Genomic DNA, 23,978 nt, shown 5'->3' with positions numbered 1-23,978 from the left:
AAGAGTTGTTTTCTGAATTCGGGTATGGATCTGGTTGGTTGACCTTACTCGTCCTCAAGCGATGAGTCCATGACTCTTCTATATGGATCTGTTGGTTGATCTTGCTGATCTTCAACGAAGATTCCATTTTGATATGTGAATATATTGCCGGGTACTATGAGCTAGGATGTTCACGGGAACACTCACAGGAACACGTTCCAAATAATGTGAATAATCGATGAGTCCTCAAGTGAGGACCATGGCTGGCATGTTCCAACTACTCTAGTCACTACTCAAAGAAGTCCAGGTAAGAAGGAATCATCAATTTGTCTACCCAAAGATGCGTACAAACTTATACCATCTAGCCTAGTTGCTAAACCTCCTAAAAAGAATATCTTTTCCAAGCCTAAGCCTTAGATTGTTACTCATTGGGTCCCAAAGCATGTTCTTAAAGCACAAGGCTATTATGAGGGTGCAACAGCTTTTTGGCTTCCCAAATTCCATGGGTTGCTAAAGCCAGAAGAGTGTATCAATAAGATTCCAAAAGCCACTCTTGGTTTTTCATATTAGTGGATGCAAAGGAAATTAACACAACCTCTAGATAGGATAGGTGGTTGTGATAGCACCTACAAATCTCCTTGTGTTGACCTTCCCAAAACATGTATTGAATCACCAGTTGTCCCAACTTCTCCTTGTTACACACTTCCACCATCAACTTGTGTACCTAAGACAAATCCAACTTTACATGAGTCTCCTTTGAGCATAGATTCTAGCACTTCACTACCTAAATCCTCTTATCTTGCTCAAATTCCTCAACAATTACTATCCTTCCCACCTCTTAAGAAGTACATTGTAACATACCCATTGTAAATAACAATGTACTTGCTTCAGAGTTGAAAAATATAACTTAGTTTGTCATTTTTACGATCAAAAAACTTCTATTTTTAGAAAATGAGCCATTTTTACTTAGAAATTTGTAATTTTGAATCCAAATTTGAAATCTACGCGTAATTTTACGCTTAAAATGGTTTTTTCTGAACTAAAAACGGGCACCCGGAATGGGTTTAATTAAGCTTTTAAGCCTTTAATCTGCGAACTTCCGACCAAAAATAGTAACTATCCAGGCGTCTAATCAACGAACGGAATACGCCTCCATGGTCACGGGGCAAGGCCGGACATTTCCGTCAAAAAATATTTTTTGACCCCTCGGACGACGGCGGGCGGCCGGCGTGGGCCCCACCACGGGCGCCGCCCGTGAAAAAAACCGACAATCCGCCCGGGACACCCAAGCGTGTACACGACCTAGACGCACCCTCCAGCACACCCCTACACGTACCCCCTCCTCCCAGAACCCTCTATCCACCACAGGTGTCGCGCTCTCTCTCTCTTGGGGACACCTCCACCCCCATGTGTCACACTTTCTCTCTCCTCGAGACACCTCCATCCCCAGGTGTCTCACGCCCACACCCTCTCCCGGACACCTACACCACCCAGGTGTCACCTTCGCGCACCCGGACGTCCACCCTCCAGCACCTATAAAAGGACCCTCCCAACCCCCTTCTCCAGACAAGCCCCCAGCAAGCCCCTACGCGCAAGCCCTCTCTCAAGCTCTAGGACATGTCCTACACTCTTCTCCCCCCCCCCCCCCGTGTGAATAGACTTAAAGTGTGCCTCTCCTTCAACCCTTGCCTTACTCTTCCCTAGGCCTCCCTAGACGTACACTCTTCTCAAGAGCTCTCCAAGTTAAGGACACCCCTCTCAATTCCCCCCCCCATATGCGGCGACTTAAACTTAGGCTAAGAGGTCGTTCATGCCTATAAGCCCAACAAGCTTTTCCTACCCCAAACGGACTCCGTTTTCGAATCCGTTTGAACCAGTAGAATTCTCTCTTTTCTCTCCACGCTCCCAACCTCTTATATTCACCTCGTTTTCTCTCTATCCTCTTAAAACTCTAGTGCTCCTATGGCACCGAAACGTCGCCGAATTGAAGAACCACGCGCTGCCCAAGGAGGGAACGAGGCGAATCGCGTCCCTGCAATCGACTTCGCCCCTCTTGAAGCGAATAGGCATGAAAATGATAACCAGGTTGGTCATTTAATAAGTTTAAGTAAAAATTCTCTCTTATGAAGTTTAATGCAAAGATTCGAAATAATAGGAAAGGAACCAAGGTTAAACCCTAGTATAGATGGCCTAAAGTACCTTATGGTTACTCTTAAGTAAAGTTATAGGAAAATAATTTTGCTTTTGAATCATTGTCTTTCCAAAACGATGGGTTTTGTTAATGTGTGAATTCATTGAATAAAGGCTATGTCTTTCTTTTATTGGATATACTGCTGGTTTATTGCTAACATGCAGGTACAGCTTCTCCCCCCCTTAGCTAACTCCGTGCTTGTCTGTGTAGACGGGCAGAGGATATAGCGAGGCCGGGAGTCGGCCCAGGGCAATCCCCTCCTATGCCACTGGGAATTGGTTTTCACCACCAGGGTGATGTATATATGCTGCCTAGTTCTATGGATCCAGGCTAGTGCGGTGACTTAACCCCCACCTCATGAGGAGACGTCCCCTCCGCAGAGCGAGAGGGTTTGGTACAAGCGTCAATACCTGAGGGGGTGACAGGACGGCTTGGCCCTCGTCGGCTGGCTGACGACGAGGGGAGACGGTCCGTGAGGTTTATCCAGCTGGTTGAGGCTGGAAGATCGAATTCTAGATCATCGATGTGGTTGTGGTTGTGGTTGTGACTGTGATTGGATTGTGGTTATGCTTATGGTTTGGACATGAGTTTGGATTGGAATATCGGCCCGGTTTCAGGGTCTTTGTAAATATTTTTCACTGTAAGTATGCTCGTTGATTTCAATGTTGTGCTAAGGAAGATTTTTCTTAAGGAATCAAGTGTAATTAATTAACAAAGGAATTTGTTTTTAAGTGTTTCACAGTGTGGTAGGACGTAATTAGAAAATAATTGAACGGGTGAGTGCGTGGAAAGTGGGAGAACGAATGCCCTGACGGTACCATTCTAAGGATGGGTGGACCCGATCAGTCGGGTAGCTTTCTAGTAGTCGTAACTTACGATACTTAGGGAATAGTAGAGTCACGAACAAGACTTGTTTTAGGGGACCGAGCCAACGGCCGTGCCTCTTGAAATACGGGGGAAAAAGGCGTTGGCTTCCTTGAACCAAGTGTGGGTCTTGTTCCATCTCCACGCACATTTCGTGCTGGGGATTAGAATTTCCTTTAGGATGACTACGCTTCCCTTGCGAGATAGAGTTAGGTCCGTCCGTTTGCTCGTAACCTCGTATTTCTATGAGATCGAGGTGTCGTCAATCGAAAAATAACATGAGACTTGACCGCCTATCAAAAGGATTCCCCCGCCCTACGGGTCGGGGGTCTTACACGTGGTATCAGAGCAGGTTTAGACTTGGGAGATTTTATATTGTATTCTCTTGTTGCTCTAGGAATTCTTGTTAAACTAATCTAGTTACGCCTGATGCAGGAGGACGAGATGGATCCCTATTCTCGCTTCCTGGTATTCCAATGCATGTTCATGACTGCTTGTCGCTCTTCCGAATTCGAGTTCCGTGACACTATGATGCACATTGTAGACAAGCTAACCCTTCCTCTTTACACTCGCATCGAAAGGGGATGGAACAGAACTGAGTATTGGCATCGTCGATCTACCTATTTCATCATTCGAGCTGAGCACGTCAGCAATCTCACCAACGACTTGAGGCGGATCCGCCGATATGCCGAGATGTTGCGGATGGTTCGCCTGTTCTGGTTTATTGGCACTCCTCGTAACACCTATGTCACTATCGATGGAAATCGCATGCTGCAGAATCGTTGGGTTTATGATAAGGTGACTCAAGTTGTATCCCCTGATAGAGTAGCCGTTACCCGTCTTTCTAGACGAGGTTTACCTCCCCTACCAGAGACTTATCGAGTTCTTGAAACCATGGGAGAACCCCCCTACTTTTTCAATGCTACCACCGCAGATCTTTATTAGGTTCCTTAGAGGACTACCATGTAAATAAATAAGATTGGATTTAGTCCAATCCTTGTAAATGGCTTGGTTTACTTGTAAATGGCTTGGTTTACTTGTAAATATTAAAGCTTGGAATAAAAGGTTTTGATTTTCACACTCATTGTCTTATGTATATTAAACCGCCTAAGTGACATGATTCTAAATTTAGCTTCTTATTGATAACCAGGATCGTCAACTTCTTGCTCCCAATGCATTATATACAGATACACAGGAGAAGAAGCTTCTCCTCAAACAAATGCAACCTCCCTCATTTAATGGGGCAGGCTCAAAGATTGAAAGGGATGCAGAAGTTTGGATAGAAGCCATGGACGATTACTTTTCGGCTGTGCTGGTACAGGAATTGGGAATCAATCCATGCTTGCCAAATTCCGTCTTACTGGGGACGCCAAACTTTGGTGGAAGCAATGGTGCCGAGATAAGGGCGTCACTGAAGATACCCAAACCTGGAGTGACATTAAGCAAGCTGTGAAGGGCCGTTATCTTCCCCCATCTCATGAATCTATTAAGATGAACGAGTTCTTCAGCCTCAAGCAGCTTAGCTTAACCCTGGAGGAATACTACTCAAAATTTGTCACACTTGGCAAATATGCTCCACCTATGTAGATCACTCAACAAGTGGCCCGATTTTACCAAGGGCTGAATGAACCTTTGGATTCTCGCCTTGAGGCAATGAGGCCAACTACCTTGCAAGATGCTCTTACCCGAGCCAAACCTCTGGCTAAAGAAGTAAAGAGTGGTCAAGCAAAGAAGAGAGTCTATCCTGAGTCTAACCCAAGGGGGCGCCTTCAGAGGAATTACCAATCGAATTTCCGCCACAACACTATTGGTCGATATCCCAATAATTTTGTCCCCCGCAGTTATGCTAATTCCACTTCAGAATCCTATGGGGACCAAAGGTGCTTTTATTGCAATGAAGTTGGCCACTTCCGGAATGAATGCCCCAAACTTGCAAGACCCTCTTTCAATCCTAGTGTCACTGCTGCTCCACAAGGCGGCCAGGTAGTTCAAGGTCGTGGGATTCCTAATAACCGCCAAGCTAGACGAGGTGGTGGTGGACATGGTAGAGGTCGTGGAGTGACTGCCCGTGTCTGCTCTATGATTGGTGAACCGACTTTAGAGATGGAAGAAGAAGAGCAAGCCACCATTCATGCAGCTATAGAACATCAAGGACCTAATCAGCAGTTTTCTGTTATCCAAGCTCCGGCTACTTATCAAGGTAGATCTTTCCAGCTTTTGGTTGATTGTGGTAGTACGCATTCATTTCTTTCTCCAAAATGCTTGCGTAAGTTACAGTTAGATCAAAAACCAGCCCAAGCAATGATTGTTGAGTTAGCTAGTGGAAAAGAAGAAGTATCCCGACATTGTGTGGGAGATCTTGAATTTGAATTGGATGGTGAATCAACCCATGGGTATTTTAGAAGCTTACCATTAGGGATTTATGATGGAATCCTTGGTATGGATTGGTTAATTGCAAACAATGCTGACATTCACTGTGCTGAAGGAAGCATCACCTTTAAGAATAGTCAAGGACAGGTAGTATCAGCCCAGGGAAAAACAGGTAAACCCAAATTTCATTTGGTCAAAGCTAATCGTCTTCTTAAGGGAGTGCGCAAGGGCCAACAGATCTTCCTTGTCAAACTCAACAAGGTAGAAGAAAGCAACCCAGATTTAGAACCCTCTTGGCTCCAGGAGTTTTCAGATATCTTTCCAGAGGAACTTACAAAACTACCCCCATCTCGAGAAGTAGATCATGGGATTGAGTTAATCCCTGGTGCTGAATCAGTTTCAAGGAGACCTTACAAAATGTCTCTTCCCGAAGCCATAGAGCTCAAGGAACAACTTAGGCAGCTCATTGAGCAAGGATTCATTCGCCCTAGTAATTCCCCATGGGGAGCGCCTGTTCTTTTCCAGAGAAAGAAGGATGGCTCGCTTCGGTGTATTGACTACCGAGGCCTAAACAAGGTCACTGTCAAAAACAAATACCCCATTCCTCGCATCGACGAACTTCTTGACAGACTTTATGGATCCAAAGTTTTCTCCAAGATGGATTTAAGGTCTGGCTACTATCAAATTAGGATCAAGGAATCAGATATCTCAAAAACCGCTTTCAATACCCGCTATGGCCACTATGAATTTACAGTTATGCCATTCGGATTAACCAATGCTCCCGCCACCTTCAACCGCCTGATGCAGGATATCTTCCGACCCTACTTGGATGAATTTGTCCTTGTCTTCTTCGATGACATCTTGGTCTATTCTCAGTCAAAAGAGGAACATGAGGAGCATGTACGCAAAGTATTGCAATTACTGCGCGAACATAAGCTCTATGCCAAGAAAAGCAAATGTACCTTCTTCACTTCCCAAATTGAATATCTAGGGTTCATTGTCTCCTCAAGGGGCATCTCAGTAGACCCTGCCAAAGTCAAGGATATATTGGAATGGCCACCCCCTAGGACAGTCAAAGAAATCCGTGGGTTTCTAGGCATCACAGGATGGTATAGGATCTTCATCAAGGATTATGCCAAGATAGCCGCACCCTTAACTGATCTCCTCAAGAAGGAATGTAAGATAGTATGGTTACCAATCCACCAAATCAGTTTTAGCCAACTTAAGGCTATCCTCACCTCAGCACCAGTTCTGAAGCTCCCTGACTTCACCAAAGAGTTTGAGGTTGTCACTGATGCTAGTGGCCTTGCACTTGGTGGTGTCTTAATTCAAGAAGGAAGGCCTGTGGCTTACACTTCTCGTAAGCTTAAATCCTATGAAGTCAATTATGCCACCCATGATTTGGAACTCCTTGCAGTTGTTCATTGTTTCAAGTTATGGAGACACTATCTCCTAGGCCGTAAGTTTCTGCTTGTAACTGACCACCAGAGTTTAAAGTGGATCTTCACCCAGCCCAATCTCAATATGAGGCAAAGAAGGTGGATTGAGATTCTTCAAGAGTTTGATTTTGATATCAAATTTCGTCCTGGAAAGGATAATGTTGTAGCAGGTGCCCTCAGTCGCAAATCCTTCCTAAGTGCAATCTCTATGCCAAATAACCCCATCCTAGAGAAGGTAAAGCAGGTTTCACTTCATGACCCTGATTACCAAAAGCTAGTAAGCCTGGTTCACAAGGAGGCACCCACAGAAAAGGAAAATATATTGATCAAGGGATACACCCTCGATGATGAATGCCTCTACTTCATGCATAGGTTATGTATTCCCAAAGATCTTGCACTGAAGAAGATGATTTTGTATGAAGCTCATGATAGCCCCGTAGCAGGACATCCAGGTTATGCAAAAACCTTGAATGCCTTAAGGAGAAGTTACTTTTGGCCTGGAATGAAGAGAGATATCCTTCAATACATCAGACAATGCCTTTCATGTCAAAGGATTAAAGCTGAAAGAATCAAAATGCCCGGGAAACTCCAACCTCTGGACATTCCTCAGATGAAGTGGGAATGTATCAGTATGGATTTTGTCACAAGTCTTCCCACAACACAAGGAGGGTATGATTCTATTTTAGTAGTTGTGGATATGCTTACCAAAGTCACCCATATTATCCCAGTAAAGAAGACATTTAAATCTTCTGATATTGCCCGCCTTTTCATCAAGGAAATCTTTAGGCTTCATGGATTGCCAAAAAGAATAGTCACTGACCGGGACTCTGACTTCACTTCAAAGTTCTGGACATCATTATTCCAGGCTATTGGAACACAACTTTGTTTCAGTACAGCTTACCACCCAGAAACAGATGGTCAAACTGAGAGAGTTAATCAGATTATAGAAGACATCCTGAGAGCCTATTGTGGGCGTGAACCAAAGAAGTGGATTCAGTATCTCCCTCTAGTGGAGTTCTCTTACAATACATCCTATCACCAAAGCATAGGGATGTCACCATTCAAAGCTCTTTATGGTCAGGAGTGTTTATCTCCCTTAAATTTCTCTGACCCCACACTAAAGGTTGAAGCCTTCAGGATAATGCTTGAAGAAATGGAAGAACAAACCAAAGCTATTCGTAAGGATATTAAAGCCGCCCAGGATCGACAGAAGCATTATGCTGATACCAAAAGATCTGACAGAATTTTTCAGCAAGAAGACAAAGTTTTTCTTCGAGTGCGGCCAAAGAGAAGTTCTTTATCTCTTGGGAAATTTAGGAAACTGAGTCCAAGGTATTGTGGGCCTTATGAAGTCATCAAATGTTTGGGAAAACATGCCTACAAACTTCGCCTCCCAACCCACCTCAAGATCCATGATGTATTCCATGTAAGCTTACTAAAGCCATATGTGCCTCATCCTGATCATGTTCTTGATGATGTACAAATTGTAATGCCAACTCAGGGAGTCCTTGAAATGAGACCTAATAGAATCATCAACTCTAGAGAAAGAGTGCTTCGCAATAGAATCCTTAGGGAACATTTAGTGGAATGGAAAGATTACCCTGAGGAGGATGCCACTTGGGAGGAAGAGTCAACCCTCCAAAAGAATTACCCAGAGTTCGTGCCGAGATGAGGACATCTCGAGTTCTTTTAGTAGGGAAGGATGTAACATACCCATTGTAAATAACAATGTACTTGCTTCAGAGTTGAAAAATATAACTTAGTTTGTCATTTTTACGATCAAAAAACTTCTATTTTTGGAAAATGAGCCATTTTTACTTAGAAATTTATAATTTTGAATCCAAATTTGAAATCTACGCGTAATTTTACGCTTAAAATGGTTTTTTTTGAACTAAAAACGGGCACCCGGAATGGGTTTAATTAAGCTTTTAAGCCTTTAATCTGCGAACTTCCGACCAAAAATAGTAACTATCCAGGCGTCTAATCAACGAACGGAATACGCCTCCATGGTCACGGGGCAAGGCCGGACATTTCCGTCAAAAAATATTTTTTGACCCCTCGGACGACGGCGGGCGACCGGCGTGGGCCCCACCACGGGCGCCGCCCGTGAAAAAAACCGACAATCCGCCCGGGACACCCAAGCGTGTACACGACCTAGACGCACCCTCCAGCACACCCCTACACGTACCCCCACCTCCCAGAACCCTCTATCCACAGGTGTCGCGCTCTCTCTCTCTTGGGGACACCTCCACCCCCATGTGTCACACTTTCTCTCTCCTCGAGACACCTCCACCCCCAGGTGTCTCACGCCCACACCCTCTCCCGGACACCTACACCACCCAGGTGTCACCTTCCGGCACCCGGACGTCCACCCTCCAGCACCTATAAAAGGACCCTCCCAGCCCCCTTCTCCAGACAAGCCCCCAGCAAGCCCCTACGCGCAAGCCCTCTCTCAAGCTCTAGGACATGTCCTACACTCTTCTCCCCCCCCCCCCCCCCCCCCCCCCCCCCGTGTGAATAGACTTAAAGTGTGCCTCTCCTTCAACCCTTGCCTTACTCTTCCCTAGGCCTCCCTAGACGTACACTCTTCTCAAGAGCTCTCCAAGTTAAGGACACCCCTCTCAATTCCCCCCCCCCATATGCGGCGACTTAAACTTAGGCTAAGAGGTCGTTCCTGCCTATAAGCCCAACAAGCTTTTCCTACCCCAAACGGACTCCGTTTTCGAATCCGTTTGAACCAGTAGAATTCTCTCTTTTCTCTCCACGCTCCCAACCTCTTATATTCACCTCGTTTTCTCTCTATCCTCTTAAAACTCTAGTGCTCCTATGGCGCCAAAACGCCGCCGAATTGAAGAACCACGCGCTGCCCAAGGAGGGAACGAGGCGAATCGCGTCCCTGCAATCGACTTCGCCCCTCTTGAAGCGAATAGGCATGAAAATGATAACCAGGTTGGTCATTTAATAAGTTTAAGTAAAAATTCTCTCTTATGAAGTTTAATGCAAAGATTCGAAATAATAGGAAAGGAACCAAGGTTAAACCCTAGTATAGATGGCCTAAAGTACCTTATGGTTACTCTTAAGTAAAGTTATAGGAAAATAATCTTGCTTTTGAATCATTGTCTTTCCAAAACGATGGGTTTTGTTAATGTGTGAATTCATTGAATAAAGGCTATGTCTTTCTTTTATTGGATATACTACTGGTTTATTGCTAACATGCAGGTACAGCTTCTCCCCCCCTTAGCTAACTCCGTGCTTGTCTGTGTAGACGGGCGGAGGATATAGCGAGGCCGGGAGTCGGCCCAGGGCAATCCCCTCCTATGCCACTGGGAATTGGTTTTCACCACCAGGGTGATGTATATATGCTGCCTAGTTCTGTGGATCCAGGCTAGTGCGGTGACTTAACCCCCACCTCATGAGGAGACGTCCCCTCCGAAGAGCGAGAGGGTTTGGTACAAGCGTCAATACCTGAGGGGGTGACAGGACGGCTTGGCCCTCGTCGGCTGGCTGACGACGAGGGGAGACGGTCCGTGAGGTTTACCCAGCTGGTTGAGGCTGGAAGATCAAATTCTAGATCATCGATGTGGTTGTGGTTGTGGTTGTGACTGTGATTGGATTGTGGTTATGGTTATGGTTTGGACATGAGTTTGGATTGGAATATCGGCCCGGTTTCAGGGTCTTTGTAAATATTTTTCACTGTAAGTATGCTCGTTGATTTCAATGTTGTGCTAAGGAAGATTTTTCTTAAGGAATCAAGTGTAATTAATTAACAAAGGAATTTGTTTTTAAGTGTTTCACAGTGTGGTAGGACGTAATTAGAAAATAATTGAACGGGTGAGTGCGTGGAAAGTGGGAGAATGGATGCCCTGACAGTACCATTCTAAGGATGGGTGGACCCGATCAGTCGGGTAGCTTTCTACTAGTCGTAACTTACGATACTTAGGGAATAGTAGAGTCACGAACAAGACTTGTTTTAGGGGACCGAGCCAGCGGCCGTGCCTCTTGAAATACGGGGGAAAAAGGCGTTGGCTTCCTTGAACCAAGTGTGGGTCTTGTTCCATCTCCACGCACATTTCGTGCTGGGGATTAGAATTTCCTTTAGGATGACTACGCTTCCCTTGCGAGATAGAGTTAGGTCCGTCCGTTTGCTCGTAACCTCGTATTTCTACGAGATCGAGGTGTCGTCAATCGAAAAATAACATGAGACTTGACCGCCTATCAAAAGGATTCCCCCGCCCTACGGGTCGGGGGTCTTACATACATACCCAAAACCAAAGGTAAGGCATTAACACTACAATTGAAACTCTTTGGTAGATCAGTGTTTGAATAGTCTCACTTTTACTAATGTGGTTCCTTCTGCCATTACAGGATTGAGTTCTTTTTGAGATGATCTTATCTACTTGTTTTTTATAGGAATTGTAATACTAGATATGAGTGTATAAAGTTTGAAGTTTCTAAATTTCATTGTTCTATGCCCAGATACCTCCTGATGGATACTTGGCGAGATACATGTCCACCATGCATTGACCCTGATAGTACTCAACCTGAACATTGCGGGAGTTATAGTGCTCCTCCTTTTCAAACTCATTCTAGGTACTTTTATGCTCTCTTAGGTGAAATTTGCTGTGGACATCACTTTGTCACTTTATTCTATCAACAACATCATCCATTTCCACATTGTCAAGAGTGTGCACGACTCGTATTAGGGAAAGCTTCACACATTTGTTGGCTATGCCGCTCTTACTTTCGACGATATGGCACGGGCTTAATGAAACAAATTGTGAGAATTACACCCCCACGCCATAACCTTCTTGATATGAGAGTACCAGACCGAGGACCAAATCAACGTAGATTACCTGAGGAGGTTCAAGAACAACAATGGAAGGATGCATGCATAAATGACTTGCAACCACCTATTTTGCAAGCCCTTCTTCCCCCAACCTCAACATGTCAATTTTGGATCACTATGAGCACCTATATGGAGTAATTTCAAAATCGGCATTGTCTGCTCAACCTTCCCATAGAACCAATGCCATATTTTAGCAAGAAAGCACTCCTTCCTCTACCACCTTCTCCAGAGGCTGACTTTTGTACAGGGTTGTCCTTGTATCCTAAAGTGATTGATACAATCTTTCCAACAGAAGTGGACACGGATCCACCACCAGTGCAAGGATAAGCACATCAACTCCACAATAAGATCAACAAGCCAGGGCACTTTTCTCCCACTAGGTTTTTCCCCTCGACTATATTCGGTGATTAGCACCAATAATAAATTTTATTCTTTTCTTTTCTTGTTTGTTAATAAGACATTTTGTAGAGATCTCAGTAAAAAGTAAAACAAGAGCATACACACGCTCCAACAGTCCACCTACCGTGCACACAAATTAAGGAGGGAGACATGCAATGCCTACAAAGAGCAAAGAGAAGCAATCTGCATATCAGCAATGCATCAAGACAAACGCGTCACATCAATGAGCACTACAACAGGTGTATTCAAATCATAATCTTTTGTTCTTTATATGCTTTTCACTTTTGCATATATTGTTTGCATGTTCACACACAGTTAGCTGGTTTAAGTTTTAAATTAGTTGTTACTATTGGCGAGTGTTTTCTAGATTCTAAGAGGACTTAGTAGAAGGTATTTCTATTTGAAGATGGTGTAAGACATATACCAACGGAGTATGCCAAGTTCTTAAGCTCTAGAAGTATATTAGTTATCCCTAGTGGTAGCTACCTCTTAGGTATGGGCTAGGTGCTACGATAAACAAAAATTTACGAAACACATGCCCTAAAAAATATATAGAAGTGACTTAAGACATGACATGTCTACGGCCATGTGGAATGCTTGGTAAGACCTTGAGTTGTTTTAGCACCTTGGGGCTGATGCCTTGGTTTCCATGGGGTGTACAGTGACGTCTAAAAGATTAAGAAGAATACCTACAAGGACTCTATTGCCTTGATAGATGCTGGTAGGACACTTGCGTACATTATGGACCCTCGAGACCGATGCCCTCATCTTCATGGGGTACTCCTTATGTCAAAAAGAAAGAAAAAGATCTGTCGCACTTGAGATACTTAGTGGCCTTTAGATTCTCTTGGCGGAGGTCTCTTGGCCATTGCTTGGGTCTTATTAGGATGGGCTGGCATTAGGAAAAGCTAAGATTTAATCAATGTTTGAATGGGATTAAGAGATTGCCATGCATTGCTTGTTCTCTTGATTAGTGTAGTGGATTTAAGGGATTGAGAGATTGATTGAGGTGTTAAATGGTTGAATTGTCAAGTGGTGGTTCGTGTATTTGAGCTCTCCCTCATGGGATAAGCCTTCGTGCACTAATCAGGTCGAGTCCTCGGATTGACATTGTGTTTTTTAACACATTTGTTGATCGGTAGTACTCTATGAGCACTATATTGCACGGTAGAGAGAACCGCTCTACATAGGAACTATCGAAAAGATCCTTGAGTGAACAGGTGGTGAGCGTTCTGGTTGCCAATGATGCCATAGGTACACTGATGAAGGAATGATTGGAAATAAGGATTCAATCGGAGATTTTGAGGATTGTGATCAATGACACAATAGTTTTATTAAATTATTGTTTTAAAGATAGCTGATGCTGAGTAAAAGACAATTTCATATTGGGTGTATAAGTGGTGTGACTAGTTTTAAGTTTGCATGAATATCTGGCTAGGGGACTTGGGAACTCTTTTCCCTGGTACCCAGGATAAAACCTAACCAAATTCTTAATTGGATCCCATCACTACAATTGTTGGACAATTGGCTAACCTATGGGACTGGGGCTAGACTGATGGATTCTTAAATTGAGACTCAATTCTGTTATGGTACGATAGATGAAGTAAATAAGTCAATATTAGATAAAGTGAAAAAAAACCCATTCCCATGAAAAAAGTGAGGATATGGTAAACTCATCCAAAAGTTTGTCAGAACATATTCATGTTACATATCATTGAAAAGAGCTTAAAAAGTAGAACCTAGATCTACTTTGTCTGACAAATTTAAAATTTGCATGTTCAAGTTATGGCTAAAATAAATTTTTTAAATACATTCCTATTTTGAGAAATTTTTTCCATTTTATCTAATATTGACTTAAATCCCGGGCAAAAATTATTCTATGGAAAAGAATCAATGACTGTGCCTCTCAATGAGAAAAAAAGCATTGGTCTCTATGATCCAAGTGCAATCTTTTTCCTAATCTGACTTGGGACTTACGGGTTTGGTCAGATCAGTTCAGTTAGTCAAGGCTTTTGACTACATTAGAGAAAAGTTATCCTAGAAGAATCGCCTGTGCTTTCCGGGCAAGGAAAGTTTTTACGAGATTGATTTTGGAGAACCGATGGATTAGTCTCTTGTCAAGATATAAGCGGGTGAGGTCCCGAGTGTGAGACCCTACCCCGTGCAAGAAGTGCTAACTCCGTTGCTAGAACCCTTGCATTCATTGCGCGTGGTGGGGATAGGGATCTCACAAGCTATGCATAACCTATGCATAAGCACTATGCAAAAACACAAAGATCAAAAAAGAGGGCTTACCTCTTGTAGCCGAATCCGTATGAGCTGCCCGTGGGTGGCCTAAAGCCTTGGTGGTTGTTTGCCTTGAATAAACCTACAAAAGATTATCGTAAAATTAGTTCAATTTAACATATTATGCAATAGACCTTATGTATAAGGTCTATTTTATAAGGCCCATTGCATAGCCTATATATGCATAAGGCTTATGCAATAGGCCCTATTACATAAGGCTTATGCATAAGGCTTATGAAAAAGGCTATGCATAGGGCTTCTGCATATATCTATTGCATAAGGATATGCATAGCCGTATGCATAGGGCTATGCATAAGGCTATGCATAAGTTCTATTGCATAAGGCTATGTATAAACCTATTGCATAGGACTTATCCATAAGCCCTATCCATAAGGGTATGCATAAACCTATTCCATAGGGCTTATGAAAAAGCCCTACTCCATAAGCACTCTACATAAGGCTTTGCATAAGCCTATTACGTAGGGCTTATGCATAAGTTCTATTGCATAAGGCTATGCATAAACCTATTGCATAGAGCTTATGCATAAGCCCTATATTATGCATAAGGCTATGCATAAACTTATTTTATAAGGCTTATGCATAAGCCCTATTGCATAAGGCTATGCATAAACATATTGTATTGGGCTTATGCATACGACTATACATAAACCTATTGCATAGGGCTTATGCATAAACCCTACGCATAAGGCTATCATTAAGCCTATTGCATAGGGCTTATGCTTAAGTCCTAAGCATAAACCTATTTCATAGGGCTTATGCATAAGCCCTATTGCATAAGGGCTATGCATTATCCTATTGCAAGAGGGCTATTGACCTAACCCCAATCCCGGTAACCCAAGGTTTAAAAAACACAAAGACAAGAAGCATAAGCCAACATGAAGAAAGATGGCTTACCGTATGAGAGGCTATGCCCAAACCCTTGTTCACTCGAATAAACCTACAAAAAAGAAACATAATTAATAAAAATGTTAGTCCTCATCATTAACACATTAGCAAGTAAGCAAAACAAGAGCAAAAGGATGTGAGTACCCTAAACCCTAATCTTAATGCCTAAGTCAATGAAAAAATTAGTTTATGTTGAGCCTAAACTATAGCTCTATGCATAGAATGCTATTCATTTCACATTGTGCTATGAACAAGCTTGAAATAAGATAAAGATCAAAGCTTTACGTTAAATCTTGAAGAAAGCAAGAAAGAGGGCTTAACTTGGAGAGGGAGAGTTGATTGATGTAGAACCCTTGAAGAAAACAAGAAAGAGGGCTTAACTTGGAGAGGGAGAGTTGATTGATGTAGAACCCTTGAGGGAAGAGGTGTGGTGGTAGAAATAGTCAAAATGTAGGCATAGTCTGTGTATGTGCAGGATAGGGGAAGTAGGTAGGTATTGACACCCATCGGTGTGGCGATTGAGGCAGGATTACAGTTCAAAGGTCACTGCACTTTCACTGCTAGGCAGTGGATTTTCACTACTTACTAGTGAAAAAACATTCTTGTGTTCAATGTGCAGCACCCAGCAAAACCTTAGATAATTGTATATTTATAGTTTTCGATGTTGTCGTGTGTTATGTATGAACCCTAAATCCATTTCGGCCAAGTTAAAGATGTTTGACAGTGATCATCAAGGGCCAAAAGCTGGTTCCGAGACATAGTTGAGAGAAAAAATTTGTTGTTGTGTTTGATCGATATGCAAGGACTAGTATATACGACAACGTCGTATAACAATTGAGCATGTTCGGACATATGGTCTTCATGAGGAAGTGGAATGAACAAGTGCGGATGATGACATGGAGGAGAACCATAGGAGATTCTAGGTAACATAGAAGATTCTAGGTAACATGCCTTACCATTCAGTAACATTGGGTAGAGTGCAGAAGGTAACAAGGCTTCATATGAAAAGCATGGCTGAGACTCATCGTTTCCCAACCAATGAATGATGTGCCTCCACTATTGCCATATAAGGAGGAAGAGAATCTCATCATGGACATGGTGAATGACTTCTTTGGATGGGAGGTCATAGATGATAGTTAGAAAGCTCCAATGTCACAAGAGGAGGAAACCTTGCATAGAGAGGTAAGCACCCATTGTATGAGGAATGTTTGTACTCCACACTGTGAGCAAACTTGGAGCTATTGAACTTGAAAACAACTTATGGATGGAGTGATGCAAGTGTCACAAGTCTTGTCTGGTAAGACTGCCTCATTCTATTGAACTCTCAAATAGAAAATGTTTCATGTTCTATATACTCTCCTTGCTAATATTTTGATATATAATTTCTTATGTTTTGTTGCAGGCTTCTTAAGAATATTATTCCCCCTCAAAATCTATTATCAAAATCATGATATGGGTGTCATCAAATGCTCTCTAAGCTAGGTATGGATTACACAAAAATACATGAATGTCCCAATGATTTCATTGTATTTAGGGGGGTTAATAAAGATGCGACACAATGTCTACACTATGGGGTGAGCTGCTATAAGGATGATGTGCAAGGAGATAAAGTTTCCCGAAAGGTTTTTATATACTTTCCTTTCATTCCTCGCATCCAACACATGTTTAAATATAAGGGGATTAATGCAGAACTCATGACATGGCATGCTACTCATCGCTCGACCGATGACATCATGAGGATTGTAGCTGATTTACCGGCATGGAAACATGTGGAGCATCAATGGAAAGAGTTTAAAGATGAGCCTCGTCACTTACATCTTGGCTTGGGCATGGATGGTGTTAACCCATTTGGCTTTAAGTCCATAGCATGGTCTACTTGGCCTATTATATTGGTGGTGAATTACAACGTCCTTTTATGGGTGGCATTCAAGAAAGGTCAAATCATGCTTACTCTCCTTGTACCAGGCAAGTATAAGGTGGCAAACATGGATGTATACCTCGAGCCTTTGATTGAGGAGCTTGAGACACTATGGTGAGATGTCAAAGTACATGACATTTCAAGGCCAATAAATAGGCATGAGACGGAGGTGAAAGGAGTTTTGCTTTGGATGATGCATGACTATCTCGTGTTCTTGGAGTACTTAGGTACCTACTTGAATCTTATATGCATAAGGCTTAGCCTTTAAACTTTAAGTTTATATCTCTATCTCAATCATCTTAATTTTAAAATCGGTTTGGTAACCTCTGGATATCATGTATGCCCAATTTGTGGACCATCACTTGTTTCAGAAAGACCCTCTACACTTAAGGTGATGTATAACAAACATCATCGATTTCTCCCTTCTTCACATCCCATGTATGTGCCACATGATGTCTCACCACTTGTAATGAGAGGTAGAGATTGGTTTGAGGCATGGAGAATCACTCCCAATCGACCAACAAATGAGTTGTCTATTTCAACTTCCATATTGGTGTGACATGAAGATTAATAATCTCTTAGATCCCATGCATATCTTCAAGAATGTGGTAACAAATATTTGGAACCATTTAATTGGTAAAAGAGATACAAAGGGTGCAAGGGATGACTTACAAAACATCAAACGCCTTCAAAGTGCATGGCCAATTGAAAGTGAGAGTGGAAACATAGTCCTACCAATGGCACCATGGGTATTAACCAAGAGGGAGCACAATAAGATGAAAAATCTGATTGCCTCTTTTTGTATAGCAAACGGGAGTAATGTATTCATTGAAGAGTGCCTTCACAAAGACCAAAAAGGTAGGAGAGAAACAATTATATGGCCTCACGACACCTGATTGGTACAAGATATTACACGTATATAAGTATTTGCTTATTAATTTTCTCTTTGTGGTACATAATTTGTAAGCTCATAGTTTATTCTTCTAATTGATATAGTTGGTTGTGGAGACAAGAAGGTGAGAGGCTATTTACAAAATTGGAAGAAGCTTGGTGAGGTATGCATCTTCTCTTAAATTCACTGAGTTATATTGCTTATTTTACATTCTCATGCGCTCACAGGTTATGTATTGGTGAATAGTACACATACTTGCTATGTATGTAGGTACATATCCTTAAAAGAGATAGATCCTACATCCATTGAGATGGCTCGTCTCTCAATGTTATTTATTTAGTGTGTATGATCGAGGACAACTTTCCTAGAACAATTATCACTAGCCAATTACATCTTGTGGTGCATTTGCTTGATGAAGTGACATTGTGGTGTTGTTTATGTTATATGGATATTTATGGATATTAATGAATGTAAATCCTAAGTGGTGCATGGTGAGAAAAAGGATATCTATACACATCTTTGTTGATATTTTTTCTATTCTTTGGAAATCTCACATGTTTGGAGGGCATCCTAGATTGGGTGTAGGGATGTTGGAATGGTCTTTGGATTCATCATGGAGGTGTACAATTTGTTGGTCACACTATTGCTATTGTCTTTGGATATCTTCTTTAGAAATAGGCTATGTTGTGTGTTTTTATGTTGATTCTATGAAAATATCATTCCTTTCCCCTTAGCATCTATGGGTGAGAGTGTCTATATGAATCTTGGACTTTATGTCACTTTCTTGCTAATGTTCTAATGTGGATATATGTATATATATATATACTTCTCACAAAAGAATGCACAAACCAAAGTGACATATGTTATGTCAAACAATTTGAGTAAATAAAAAGATAGATTCTTATAATAAATATGTTAATTTAATTGTAAATATTTTAAAAATATTATGTGTATCTATAGATTCTTATAATATATATGTTAAATAAATTATACATATACAAACAAGATATGCAATAAGATGCCAGTGATCATCTCAGCATTTTTAAAAAACTTCTTTTAGCCTTGAGCCTACATGCTCTATGCCAAGCCAAAAAGAAATATAATTGTTTTCACTCATTTCCTTTTAAAACGAAATCCCTTATATAGCATATCATTCTTCTAGAGGGGCCATCATAGGGGAATGTAAGACATCAAGACCACCTTCACAATGAACATTCTAAATCAGAAGGATAAAAAAATGTTGTCCCATTTTTTAAAAATTAGCAATAGTCTCTATGCTAACTAATTGAAACATCCTTTTGAGAGACTTGAATATAGTGCACACAAAGGTTGAGCTTTGTTGAAATCTTTGCAATCCCATTTTATCTCATCAAAGGAGTTATCTTGTTTTAATTTGATTAGCTAAACATGAGGGTTTTACACTTATCGTGCATCTAGAAAAATAATTTATTATTATAATAGCAATTCAACGTTCTCGTTAGAGAATTCAGCAAGAAACAACAAGGAGTCATAAACATTGGATCAATACCTATACACCTTCCCTTAAATGAAGAACTTTAATATGATTTCTTAGAGTTGCTTTCTTATAGGCGTGGATAAGGGAATGGAAGATAGCCACAAATAGTACGGAGGTTAGGGAGTATCCTACTAGTTCTAATTCTAAGGATGAAGGAACAAATTAAGAACCCGTTGAGAATAAGACTTTTTTAGCCCTAACATTTAGAACATAAAATGAGGTTAGGAGTTGGAGGACAAATCCCAACTTGAAAAGCATTTTGCTAAGGAAAAGAAAAGATGTTAAGGAAAGAAAAGTGAAATATGTTATAAGATTCTAAGTCAATGATGTAGAACTTTCATTACTCATTTGTACAAATTCCTTTTTTGAGAGAAAAGAGTATGGATCATCCCTAATGAACCTTTACAATCCTACTTCTAAAGTTGATAAATTTTAGAACTTTGATGCAAAGGAAAAAGGTGATAGAAAAATATTGTATTTTATACACAAGAATGATATAGATTTGTGGGACCTCAACCAAAACATGATACCATATGTAGGCTTTGATTTGAAATCCCATGAGTTCAACCATGTAGTGGAATGGTTGATACCATCTGTAGGCTTTGATTTGAAATCCCATGAGTTCAACCATTCCACTATTTCTTGATATAGTTTCCACTATCCCATGAGTTCAACCATTCCACTATTTCTTGATATAGTTTCTTGATCTCGAGCATAAAAAAACTAATGATTTTATTGAAAAATATTCAATATAATTTAAATTATATCATATGTTTTGAATAACTTGAGTTTACAATGCTTTTTCTTCTCTAAAGTAAAATATAAATTGAAACTTGAAAGTTAAACGCATTGCAATATAGACTAGAATAATACCCTTATGTGTAAGAATTAAGTATGCATTAAGAGAGTATAATTTAAAAATAATCACTTTATTTCTATTTAATGATTATGTTTTAATTTAAATTTCCAATCGTGGGTAATTTTGGTCAAGATACAGAGGCTCATTAACAAGAATCCACCACTCAACTTGGTGTTAGTCACAATGGTGCAATTTGTGGTTATCACTCGGTAACTTATAATAGCTAGTATAGTAACAAACCAACAATGAGCCTACTTTCCAACATGCTAGTTAGGTTTTTCATCAACTAAATTGTAGAACCTCTTGGCCCATCATCTACCTAATTTTGTGAATGATGTTAGGCTAATTATGACTCTGTTTCAACCACACTAGACCTATGGTTGACACAACAAATCATTAGGTAATCCGGTAGCAAACAAGCATGCTTTCCACTACAAGATACCTAGTTAATTCTGTTAGCCAACTACCTAGCTTTCTCATGATCACCTTAGCAGCTTATGCTTTAACTAGTAGGTTTACTTTTAATTGTAACCAATGTGCCATACTTGCCTCGCGATTGATATAGAAGGCCATTAAGTTAGCATGATGTTGATTTAACCATTGAGATACCTCTCAACCAACAATTTACCTAGTCAATTAGATCATCCCCAACGTGTTTTTCATAATTTCACCGAGCCAATTCTCACCTACAAAGAGATTACAGCTCTCTCTCTCTCTCTCTCTCTCCCCCCCCCCAACATCACAACTATCCAAAAGAGGCGGGAAATATTTGTTTGTGAGCTTAGGGGTTGCAAGCTTTGTGATATTTTAACAAGGGATTTTGCACATTTAGGTAGATTTTTAGTAATATACTCACATTCAACCAACTGAATCCAATTAAACTTTAATATATGCATATTAGCTTTAAATAAAAGTGACACCTCCCATATTTGCACTACCATATGGTCCGATCATTTATACAATAGAGACACCTCTTAGATTAGTCCAAATAGTATTTACATATGCAAACTTAGGTTTGATACAATGTGGAAATGACCTCTACAAATGCAAAACCACATGTATGTCAAAGCACATATCCTTGTACAAGCTCATCACACAACCCCATCACAAAGTGATGCCTAGCTAGGCATCTTCTAATGTATAATGAGTACAAATCCTCTCCCCTTTGTAGGACTTGTCATATCACCAATTGTAGACATATGGGACACATCAAGGCATCTTCTGTTGTAGAATGATTACAACTCCTGTCCCCTTTGACTAATGCGGCTTGATCGAACGGATATGAGAGGCATGGTGGGTATGGGAGGCTTTGTAAATGGCCATGGTGGTGATGGACATGGAAATCAACCTTGAGCTTCATGGAAAAAGGGTAAAAGGGATGATCATGGCCAACCAATAGACTTCTCAGACCCTCGCTAGTCATGGTTTTGTGACCCTTGTGACACTTTGTGGTTAAGTAATAGGGAATGAGAGATAAACATGAATGGTTGATTTTCACAGTGTTTAGACCCTTCGTGGGTTTTCTATTTTTCTTGTCCATATTACAAATTTTTCGCTAAGCATCAGATTGAAGTACTAAGCTAGAGAATGTCACATGCATCACCTCTAATGTCGAAATGTATGATGTACTACGGCGTTCTTAGTCGTCACATGAAACATGTAAGAGCTATCTGTTTAGTAAGAGAATTCAATGAGTTTTGTCCCCAAGGTGGTAGCCTAGTGGATAAGACCTTGGACTTTCTACGGGAGGTCTTGGGTTCAAATCCTCTTGGGGACATCTTATACTAAGGCTGTGTTTGCATGTAAGTGGGCACATAGGCAGCCATCCACACTCGTTAGGCCGTCATCATTCAATCATCATGGTGCTTGCTTCTACCTTCCTCTTCAGTGATCATGTGGCAACAAAAGTGTGCAACACTTGCTCTTCAAGCTCACGCTTTGGATCAGGGACGATGGCTGCCGTGGAGATCAAAGATCGTGACTCGAATTATGTTACCTAGTTCTACCGAAGTTGTGAAGGGTGTTTGTGCTTGAATTGGCCAAGCGACTAGCTTGTGGGATTTGTCCCACGACTTCTCAACACTGCCTATAAAGTGGCCAATATTTGGAAAGCATGGTTCCTCCTTGTGGTACTCGAGTGTGTGTGGGGTTAGTAGGGTGTGTGTAACCGGGTGAAATTCCCATGTTTGACTAGGAATAGAATAAGACCTCATGAAAAAAAAAACTTGATAGAAAACAAGGAATGAGAAGACTTCTTAAAAATAAGGAAAGAAAAACCTCATGCATTGTTTATATTAAGAAAAAATCAACATGCCATTTTTTACATTTAAATTAAGAAAAAGGATTTGTAAGCAAAGAAAAATACCTTGATATGAATCCTCTCTCGAGTCTTCCTTTAATGTTGCTTCTATGTAAGCAAGATCATGAGCTCTCCCTCATTTATTATGTCACAATTCCTAAGCACCTGGCCATCATCCTCCTTGAAATCAATCTTCACATACTTCTCCTTGCTCTAACTTAATTTAGCATTAATGATGCTAATAAGGATATATGAGAAGCTCTTTAAAAAAAACATACTCACCTGCACTCACAAAACAGACGTCGATAATGTCAATAGTAAGCATATATGAGAAGCCCTCACAAAACACTTGTATGAAACGCAAATCTAAAGGAATGACGAAAATAGAATCGATACGCACCACGGCGGAGATGCGTTTAGAGTGACGGAGCCTTGCTTCAGCAGCCAATGAGAGAAAACTGGAGGAATTGTTGTCTGTACGAGGGCACTCGTGCCCATGGATCAGAAGATTGTTGCAGCTAGCTAGTTCTGATAATTAGCGTCTTCAGCCTGATTTGGATGATGCTGGAGTCGAGTTGCTGCTGCTGCCGGTCACAAGATGCTCTTAGCTCGTTTGGAGATAAGAGATGATGGTGTAGGTCATGATCATGCAGATCTACATGATATTCATGTGGATCGTGATCACCAACATGGGTTTGAAGGCCACTACGCAGCTCATGGATGAGAGGGCGCAGCTCATGAAGAAGAGGCGAGACGTTATTCATGTGGATCGTGATCACCAACATGGGTTTGAAGGCCACCACGCAGCTCATGGATGAGAGGGCGCGATGCTGCGAGCTCATGAAGGAGAGGCGAGACGTTATCTGTTGATAGGATCTGCATTGCAGTACTTGAAGTTTTAGCCAGCAGGCGGTGATGGTCCGCGAGTGCGGGCAGCCGCACAGATCTGCAGGACGATTCACTATCAAAGGAGCTGCTGACAGGTACCAAGGATACATAACAGTCTCTACAGTACTTTATTGCCCTCCTACAGTTCATCATGGATTCTGAACTGTAGGACTAGTAGGAGGGAGCGGTGGCCGGAGTCCGGACGCCCTTTCATTTTTCCTGCCTTTTCTTCAGCACGGTGTTCCAGTAGTTCTTAATCTCCTTGTCCGTCCTCCTTGGAAGGGGTGCGAGGCCATGAAAGCCCACCGGTAGTTAAATTGATTAAT

General features: G+C 41.4%; 1 protein-coding gene across 1 annotated transcript in view; it reads right to left on the bottom strand.

Annotated features, from left to right (window-relative positions):
• Positions 1-23,262, bottom strand: part of LOC147614241 (uncharacterized) — a 70,827-nt gene extending 47,565 nt beyond the window's left edge. The window contains exons 1-4 of the mRNA XM_086780494.1: positions 23,165-23,262; positions 22,831-22,858; positions 15,290-15,332; positions 14,384-14,456 (exon numbers count right to left, since the gene is read on the bottom strand). Of these exons, the coding sequence (XP_086636620.1) occupies positions 14,384-14,456; positions 15,290-15,332; positions 22,831-22,858; positions 23,165-23,262 (242 nt within the window). The remainder of the gene's footprint in view (positions 1-14,383; positions 14,457-15,289; positions 15,333-22,830; positions 22,859-23,164) is intronic.
• Positions 23,263-23,978: the final 716 nt, after the last annotated feature.

Source organism: Cibotium barometz, chromosome 42 (assembly GCF_041138505.1).
Source record: "Cibotium barometz isolate CiBa-2024 chromosome 42, ASM4113850v1, whole genome shotgun sequence".
Taxonomy (NCBI): Eukaryota; Viridiplantae; Streptophyta; class Polypodiopsida; order Cyatheales; family Cibotiaceae; genus Cibotium; species Cibotium barometz.
The sequence above is the reverse complement of the archived record's forward strand: the minus strand, read 5'-3'. Positions and strand labels throughout refer to the sequence as shown.